The sequence below is a fragment of the Palaemon carinicauda genome, chromosome 12 (genome assembly GCF_036898095.1).
Source record: "Palaemon carinicauda isolate YSFRI2023 chromosome 12, ASM3689809v2, whole genome shotgun sequence".
Lineage (NCBI taxonomy): Eukaryota > Metazoa > Arthropoda > Malacostraca > Decapoda > Palaemonidae > Palaemon > Palaemon carinicauda.
This window is the reverse complement of record NC_090736.1, coordinates 52,299,957-52,309,012: the sequence shown is the minus strand read 5'-3', so window position 1 is coordinate 52,309,012 and position 9,056 is coordinate 52,299,957. Positions and strand designations below refer to the sequence as shown.

At 41.5% G+C, this 9,056-nt stretch overlaps 2 protein-coding genes across 2 annotated transcripts; both read right to left on the bottom strand.

Annotated features, from left to right (window-relative positions):
- Positions 1-575: 575 nt before the first annotated feature.
- Positions 576-2,717, bottom strand: LOC137650813 (uncharacterized). Its single transcript, XM_068383969.1, has 2 exons — positions 2,385-2,717; positions 576-623 (listed from the first exon to the last, which is right to left on the bottom strand). Exons 1-2 carry the CDS (start codon positions 2,715-2,717, stop codon positions 576-578), a joined length of 381 nt encoding a protein of 126 aa, XP_068240070.1.
- Positions 2,717-6,736, bottom strand: LOC137650812 (putative uncharacterized protein DDB_G0289263). Its single transcript, XM_068383968.1, has 3 exons — positions 6,358-6,736; positions 4,112-4,287; positions 2,717-4,021 (listed from the first exon to the last, which is right to left on the bottom strand). The coding sequence occupies exons 1-3, from the start codon at positions 6,734-6,736 to the stop codon at positions 2,717-2,719; spliced, it is 1,860 nt and encodes a 619-aa protein (XP_068240069.1).
- Positions 6,737-9,056: the final 2,320 nt, after the last annotated feature.

Sequence of the window (9,056 nt, the reverse complement as noted above, 5' to 3'; positions counted from 1 at the left end):
ATTCTCCTATCTCTCATTCTCGCATTCGTCATACTTTCTTTTACAACATCTAAGGAGAAGCTAGGGTATCATTCATACTCAGCCATGATTCATCTGTATTAACACATTTATATTCCATACTCAACTGTACATTTACACCCATTTTATGCATATTCTTACACTTTCTCCTCACTTAAAACTTTCAAATGCCTCTTTTTCCTATATTCCCATTATCACTTACCTTAACCATTTCTTCCACTAGCAACCCTTTACCCCGTAGCAGAGGCCACTCCTCCGACTGCTCCTCCACCCATGAATGTTTTCATCATTCCTATTACTTTTCCCATCATAGCTTCCATTCGTTTCTCCATTTGTTCCTCATTCTCTCGCATTCTTATCTCAACACCTTCTTCTACTCTTCCTACAGTTCCCTTTAGCGCTTTCAGTTCCTTTCGCATCTCCTCATCCTCACAACTTAACCACGCATTTTCTAACAATAACTTCTCCTCTCGTTCCTTAGCCAACCCCAATTCCTCCTTTAATATTTTGTTCTGCTCTTCCATTTTTCTGTCTTATATCTAATTTCTTAACCTAATTCAATCCTTTGTCCAAGAGTCCAGCTTCTTATCCCACCTCGGCAGTCCCTGTTCGGGCACCAAAATAATGTAGCTGGATGTTACAAGAACAACCCCCACACCCTTGAATCACTCTAAACAGACAAATGTTTCCTCAGCACAAACTTTCCCCTTACATTATCAGCAGTGGGACTCTTGGACAAAAAGAACATAAAAACAAAACATAACCTTAAAACTATATTTCTTAAAACTAAACACAACCCAAAAAATCACTTATCAGTAATCACACACTTAACACAAAATAGACATTAACCATACCACCATTCAAATAACCAACAAAACCCTTAACAAAAATTGAGATTAACCGCACACCAACATTTGTATGTTTATATAATATATTTTATGGACACCAACACAATCTTCCACACACTGCCAATGGTCTTTTGCAGCCCACTAACACAGCTTTGTGGTCAATAATCCTCTGGGTGGCAGTTTGCCATAACTACTTCCCTGATTGGGGCCGTGGTTATTATCATCATCTTCATCATCATCATCATCATCATCATCAACGGCAATCGGAATTTCATTCGGTCCAGGTCATCAACAATCATCTAAATCCGAGCAGTCGTGTCAAGTTCCTTATTATAAGCCAGGTCGTCAACTATTAATTTCAAATTCAAAGAAAATCTCTCCAAAGGAGGAATTACAGCTCAAAAAATAAATCAACACTTCCACGCTGGTCGAAAGAATAATAATAGTAGTCCAGCATTCACACAACTGCCTCTGTCTGCAGTCAAATCAAAATATGCATTTGCCCAAAACATACACCACTGTCCCAACCTAGCTAAATCATAAACAAACATTCTCATTTATACCAACAGTCTTTCTCACAACAAACAATTAATACACTAACTGTCTCTCGCTCGCTGACTCTCTCTCTCTCTCTCTCTCTCTCTCTCTCTCTCTCTCTCTCTCTCTCTCTCTCTCTCTCTCTCTCTCTCTCTTTGGATTTGGCAAACAAAAGTAAATAGAAATAAAAACAAAAATTAATCCTCCACATTATTATCCACTTGTTGTTATGCATCATCATCATCCTAATCTCCTCCTACGCCTATTGACGCAAAGGGCCTTGGTTAGATTTCACTAGTCGTCTCTATCTTGAGCTTTTAATTCAATACTTCTCCATTCATCATATCCTACTTTGCACTTCATAGTTTTCAGCCATGTAGGCCTGGGTTTTCCAACTCTTCTAGTGCGTTATTGGAGCCCCACTGAACTTTTGGCGAACTAATCTCTCCTGGGGAGTGCGAAGAGCATGCCCAAACCATCTCCATATACCCCTCATCATGATCTCGTCCACATATGACACTCTAGTAATGTTTCTAGTTTCATTTCTAACCCTGTTCTGCCATTCAACTCCCAGTATCCTTCTGAGGGCCTGTTCTTAAAACTACTAAATCTATTGGAGATTGTTTCGTTGTTATACCGTGACTCATGTCCATAGAGTAACACCGATCTCACTAAACTGATATTCAGTTTGAATTTTGTATGTAATTTCAGTCGATATGATTTCCAAATTTTACTTAACCTAGCCATTGTCTGATTTTATTTTTTTCAATATTCCACTGAACTCTAATTCTAATGTGCTCCTAAATGCTTAAATGATTCTACCTCATTAATCCTTTCTCCTTCCAATGATGTTTCATCTTCCATTGTGTACTCTTTTCTCATCCCCTTTGTCTTTCTTCTATTTATCTTCAGTCCAACCTCATGTGATATTTCTTGCATTCTGGTAAACAAGCATTGCAAATACTGTGGTATTCTACTAACAAGGACAGCATCATCAGCATACTCTAGGGCTGCTAAATTCCTATCACCAATCCAGTCCACTCCTTCTCCATCATATCCGACTGTTCTGCGCATTACAGAATCGATGAGAAGGATAAAGAACATAGGTGACAACACATTCCCTTGGAGTACTCCGCTGTTTACTGGAGATTCCTTTGATAAGACTCCATTAACATTGACTGTGCACTTGCTATGCTCATGAACATACTGTATCAAGTTTACATATCTAAGAGGAATTCCATAATAACGCAGGACTCTCCACAAAATTGGTCGGTGCTCGTTATTAAAGGCTTTTTCATAGTCCACAAATGCCATCAACAGGCGTTATTCAGAGAGTCGTCATTCAAATGGTCACTATCCAAACAGTTAGTTTCCAAATGGTCGTTATCCAAAGGGTTGTTATTCAAATGGTCATTATCTAAATGGTTATTTTCCAAATGGTCGTTATCCAAAGGGTTGTTATCCAAAGGGTTGTTATTCAAATGGTCATTATCTAAATGGTTATTGTCCAAATGGTCGTTATCCAAAGGGTCCTTATTCAAATGGTCATTATCCAAACAGTTATTGTCCAGATGGTCATTATCTGAAGGGTCGTTCTTCAATTGGTCATTATCCAAACAGTTATTATGGATATGGTGGTTATACAGAGGGTCATTATTCAAATGGTCACTATCCAAACATTTATTTTCCAAAGGATCATTATCCAAAGGGTTGTTATCCAAAGGATTATTATTCAAGTGGTCACTATCCAAACGGTTATTGTCCAAATGGTTGTTATCCAAAGGGTCGTTATTCAAATGGTCATTATCCAAATGGTCATTATCCAAACGTTCTTTTTTCAAATGATCGTTATCAAAAGAGTCATTATTTAAATGGCCATTATCCAAACGGTTACTGTCCAAATGGTTGTTATTCAAATAGTCATTATGCAAACTATTATTATCCAAATGGTCGTTATCTAGACGGTCATTATTTAGATGGTCATTATCCAAACAATTATTTTCTAAATGGTCATTATCCAAAGGGTTGTTATCCAAACGGTTGTTATCTGAAGGGTCGTTGTTCAAACAGTTATTATCCAAACGGTTATTGTCCAAAAGGTCGTTATCGAAAGGATAATTATTCAAATGGTCATTATCAAAACGGTTACTGTCCAAATGGACATTATCCAAATGGTCATTATCCAAAAGGTCGTTATTCAAATGGTCATTATCAAAATGGTTACCGTCCAAATAGTTGTTATCCAAAGGGAGGTTATTCAAATGGTCATTATTCATAAGGTTATTGTCCAAATGGGCGTTATGCAACGGGTCGTTATCCATAATTTGGATATTTAAACGGTCATTTTCCAAACGGTTACTGTCCAAATGGTCGTTATCCAAATGGTAATTATCCAAAAGGTCATTATTCAAATGGTCACTACCCAAACGGCTATTGTCCAAATGCTTGTTATCCAAAGGGTCGTTATTCAAATGACTATTATCCAAATTGTTTTTACCCAAATGGTTATTGTCCAAATGGTCACTATCCAAAAGGTAGTTATTCAAATGGTCATTATCTAAACGGTTATTGTCCCAATTGTCGGTATACGAGTGATGGTTAGCCAAAAGGTCATTATCCTAATGGTCATTATCCAAGTAGCCATTATCTAAATGGTTGTTTTCTGAATGGTCATTAACCGCTTGACCACTATCCAACCGGGTGTTCACCTGAAGGTCGTTATAAGAATGGTTTTTATCCAAACGGTTGCTATTCAAAGGGTCGTTTTTCCAACGGTTGTTATCCAAACTGTTGTTATCCAGATCGTCGTTATCCAAACGATAGTCATTCAATAACGGCAGAACAAGCAGTTCAACAAGCTGGACGTCAAGATTTACTGCAAGTCCTTATCCAATGCAACAAACAATTACAGGTCGATTTTATCTCTGTATCTCTATTCTTTATTTCATCACTTTTCTTCATAAAAAAAAGAGGTTTCTGACAGAAATTCCAAGAAGACTGAATTTTTTCATGCCAGTAATCTTTGACTATTATTTGTTTGGTATTACTATGACTGTGATCAATTTAGCCAATTCAATTCTTAATAAGTAATATCGTAGACCCAACATTTATTAGCACGACTTCAATTACCTATTCTCAGGCGGGTAATGATTTTATACATTGTTTCATATATATAATGATGACTCCTTTCGATCTAATTGTTATAACAACAATGAACACAAAATAAGCAATCTGTAAAAACAAACTTTCCGATTTTTTTTTTAATTAAGATATGTATGTAGAGGCTCCAATTTTGGTAATTATTGCTCCGTAAAATACTAAATAAAGATTTTCTTGAAACCATATACTGATAATAGCATCTAACCGAAAAAAACATAATCATATCAATAGAAAAATGTAAAATATAGAATGTAAATAAAAATCTATAATGAAAAGGAAAAATAACCAGTCAACATATCATTGGTTTATTCTTCAAAAGAGAGAAAAAAGTACTTACTACAGTAAAAAAGAAAAAAACAAAGAATCTGTCGATGCTCTCTTTGTGCTTGTTTTTCTTTTTTGGGGGGAATGGGGGGCAAATACTGAAGGGGGTGAGAAAGGGGAGTGGTATCTAGTTCAAAAGGTACATATAAGTTTTATATATGTATTGAACTCATTTGTTTTAAAATCTATGAAATAGTGATAAAGGAGGTATAAAATTGTTAGAGATCTGGCTTTGTCCTTTTTTAAATTTTACTTAAATTTTTCGAAAAATGAAGATTATTATAAGTTTTTTGTATTCTATTCAGATAGCATGCTGCATAATAACTTATCAATTAATTGATTGACTAGATGGATGTCGAACTGGTGTCACAGTAACACACGTTTCTTCCCTCTGGAATATATGAAATAACCAATGAATTCCAGTTTTAGAATCATATTCAAGAATATATTATTGTTTTAAGGTCTAAGATTTAAAGGTCGCTCATAAATGACAGAGATGTGACCCGCTGAGAGAGACTGTGACTAAGAAGGTAGGATGAAAGCAACTGAGTAACTTTATTACAGAACATCCATTTATATATACATAAACTCCAGGCAAAAAGGACATAAAAACATAACAAGCAATTTCATGTCCAACCGACAACCGGTGCTGTTAACAGTTAACGGTGAGAAAAACAGACATGTTATTTCAGGTCCCTATCAGTGCGAGGGGAGAGCGAAGATACAAAGCATAAAATATACAAAAAATTTAATGTCGTTACCATGTATGATCGTGGGACACACGGTTGGTACATGGCTCCTCCCCTAAAAATGACATACTGTACATGTTAAATAGGGCTCCCTGTTGTAAAGAGGCGAACTGTAGGTGGGTCATCTGGCAGGAGATAAGTAGGTTTTAGACGATCAATGGAGACCCAGTCTTCTTTGCCACGAATGTTTAGTAGGAATGCTTTCAGACTGGGTCGGATCACAAGGAAAGGGCCCGTGTAAGGGGGCGTTAGCGGTGGCTTGCTAGCGTTGTTGCGTAGGAAAATATGCGTTGCATATTGCAAGTGTGTCGGTATGTGATGCTTTTCTGGGGGCTTGTAAGTCTAGCAGCAGGGAGTAAATTTTCCCACGATGTGATGTATGCGCTGGAGATTGTCGGTGGAGGATGCAAAAGGAAAAAAATTGGCAGGGATGACCAACGGGTCGCCATACACCATTTCAGCTGCTGAAACGTCAAGGGCGTCTTTAGGAGTGATCCTTAATCCCAGGAGGACCCAGGGAAGCTGAGTAAACCAGTTGGAATCCTTGCAGTGGGACATCAAATCTGCTTTGAGGGTGCGATGAAAACATTCAACAATTCCATTGGCAGCGGGGTTATAGGCAGTTGCCTGATGTAGGGTGATGCCTAGGAGATTCGCTAATGATGTCCACAATTGAGAGGTGAAAGTGGTACCCATGTCAGAAGTAATATGCTCAGGGATACCAAATCTTGCAATCCATCGTGAGAATAAGGCAGATGTACATGAGGCGTACATTGAAGTTTTCATGGGAATAGCTTCAGGCCAACGAGTGGAGCGGTCGATGACGGTAAACAGGTAGCGATGTCCTTGTGATGTGGGTAGGGGGCCTACAACATCGATGTGAATGTGGGCGAACCGACGCTGAAGTTGAAGAGAGGGGCCCACTCCTGAATCCATGTGTCGATGTACTTTAGAAGTTTGGCAAGAAGCACAGGCGCGGACCCAATCCTTAGCATCCTTAGAAATTCTATGCCAAATGAACTTCGCCTTCAGCAGCGGGGCAGCAGAACGGCGCGAGGCATGTGGAAGGCCGTGAATGAAATCAAACACCTGTCGGCGCATGGGTGCAGGAATCCAAGGTCGCGGTCCACCAGTACTGACGTCACATAGGAGGGTGGTGTTGGAATTGACGAGGGGGATGTTTTCCCAATGGTGGGATGTGCAAGATGTCCTACATGCTTGATACTCTGGATACTGTCGTTGGGCTTCAGCTAAGGCATTGTAATCCAGTCCCAGTTGAACGGCAGCCAACGTGTTTCTTGACAGGGCATCGGCAACGGGATTTATTTTCCCAGGGACGTGTTGAAGGGTACAATTGTTTTCTCCCATAGCGGAAAGATGTCGGCGTTGATGGGCGGACCAGGCGTCAGACTGTTGAGTGAAGGCGTGCACCAGGGGCATGTAGTCTGTGCAAATGATGAAGGGCGTATATTCTAAGAAATGGCGAAAATGATGGACAGCCAAGTGCACCACCAGCAATTCGCGATCAAAGGTAGAATAAGCCGATTCTGCCTTGGACAGTTTTCTGCTGAAGAAGGCCAATGGGCGGAGCGAGCCATTGACCACCTGTTCAAGTACTGCATCAATAGCGACGTCGCTGGAATCGGTTGAGAGAAGGAGAGGGGCATGTGTGATGGGAAAAGTGAGAGCTGCAGCGGTTGATAGGGCCTTCTTTGCATTGCAGAAGGCCGCTTCTTGAAGGGGACCCCACTTCAGGTCTTTTGGCTTGCCCTTGAGGGAGGCGTAGAGGGGAGCAAGAGTGGCTGCAATGGCTGGCAGAAAACGGTGATAATAGTTGATCTGAGTGGCTGCTATCTTCTCAGGGAGGGGATGGATCCCTTCAAGAGTGATGCGGTGCTCTAAGAACGGCACTTCGTTGGCGCCAAAGGTACATCTGTCATACCGGACTACAAGGCCGTTTTGTTGCAGGCGGTTGAGCACGATGCGCAGGTGATGGAGGTGTTCCCCTTTTGAGGAAGAGAACATAAGTATGTCGTCCACATAACATACACAGGAGGGGAGGTCCCCTAAGATGCCATCCATGAGACGTTGAAAAGTGGCCCCAGCATTACGAAGGCCAAAACAGGAGTAATTGAAGGTGTATGGACCAAACGGAGTGGTATTGGCGGTCTTGGGGATGTCTTCTGGGTTCATATGCACCTCATAATACCCCTTCAGGAGGTCGAGCGTGGAAAAAAACCTTTGCTTTGTGCAGGTAGGAGGTCATGTCTGCGATGTTTGGGATAGGGTAGTGATCCAGTTCTGTTTGCATGTCCAGGCAACTGTAATCCTTGCACGGACGGAGGGAGCTGTTTTTCTTCAGAACGATGTGTAAGGGTGACGACCATGGGCTGGAGGCCTTTTGGCAAAGGCCCATATCCTCCATTTCGGGGAACGTCTGTTTGGCGGCTGCCAATCGTTCCAGTGCCAGACGTCTGAATTTTGCGAAGACTAGGGGTCCCGTTGTCTTGATATGGTGATAAATACTGTGATTGGCCAGAGCCGTGGGCGTTTTGCGAAGTTCTGGACGGAAAACTTCCGGGTACGATGTGAGGAGGTGGGCGTAGGTATCTGTGGGTGCGCTGATGTGGAGAGCTAGGTTGAAGGGGGAGGGTTGAAGAGGTGTAGACAAGTTTGAGTCTGCGTTGACCAATCGTCGGTGGGCAACATCGACCAGAAGGTGGAAATGAGAGAGGAAATCCGTACCGAGGATTGGCAATGTGACATCAGCATCGAGAAACTTCCAATTAAATTTACCATTTCCAAACGATAATGTGAGGTTCGAGGTTCTCGTACCCGTAGGTGGGTATCGCAGATCCGTTGGCAGCTACCAGGCAGATGTCGGCAGATGTACACAGACTACGTCGTGTCCTGAAGAGTTCGTGTGGCAAAAGAGAACGTCAAGCACCCATGTCTACCAAAAATCGCATGCCCATTCCTACATCATGTAAAAAGAAAAGATTAGAAAAACGGGAGGCTACCGCCCCGAGCGATGGCCTACTTACACATCTTATGGCCACTGACAATCCTTGGCACATTTTTGGTGGCTGCCTCGAATCTGTAGTGGTAGTAGCAAAACTGCGACCGATGGGCGGCATTAAGTGGCTGTAGAAGTCGTAGGTTGGGGCGCGAGCGAGTGGTGGGTAATGGGTGGCTTTGTCGCTGCTCCAGCTCGTCACGGGGTAGGCTTGTATGTCCTACGCATTTCACGTAAGCCTCGGTTGATGTTGAATAGGCATCCTCTTTATCAGGAGTGGAGACGTTGATGGAGGTCTTGAAGGTCGTGAAGTGGCTGTCCATAAGGGCGTTGGCTTTGGTCATCAAGTCCTTTTTGGTAAACTATCGACATCGGGTATGGCAGCGCGTACAGTTCAGGTAAACG

Coding starts and splice junctions, on each gene's coding strand:
- LOC137650813 (XM_068383969.1), bottom strand. CDS start 2,717: ATGGCATTTGTGGACTATGAAAAAGCCTTTAATAACGAGCACCGACCA. Junction 624..2,384: donor ATGCTGATGATGCTGTCCTT/GTTAGTAGAATA, acceptor GTGCCCGAACAG/GGACTGCCGAGGTGGGATAA.
- LOC137650812 (XM_068383968.1), bottom strand. CDS start 6,736: ATGCGCCGACAGGTGTTTGATTTCATTCACGGCCTTCCACATGCCTCG. Junction 4,288..6,357: donor ACGATGGATTGCAAGATTTG/GTATCCCTGAGC, acceptor GCATTGGATAAG/GACTTGCAGTAAATCTTGAC. Junction 4,022..4,111: donor ATTCTTATAACGACCTTCAG/GTGAACACCCGG, acceptor AATGACCATTAG/GATAATGACCTTTTGGCTAA.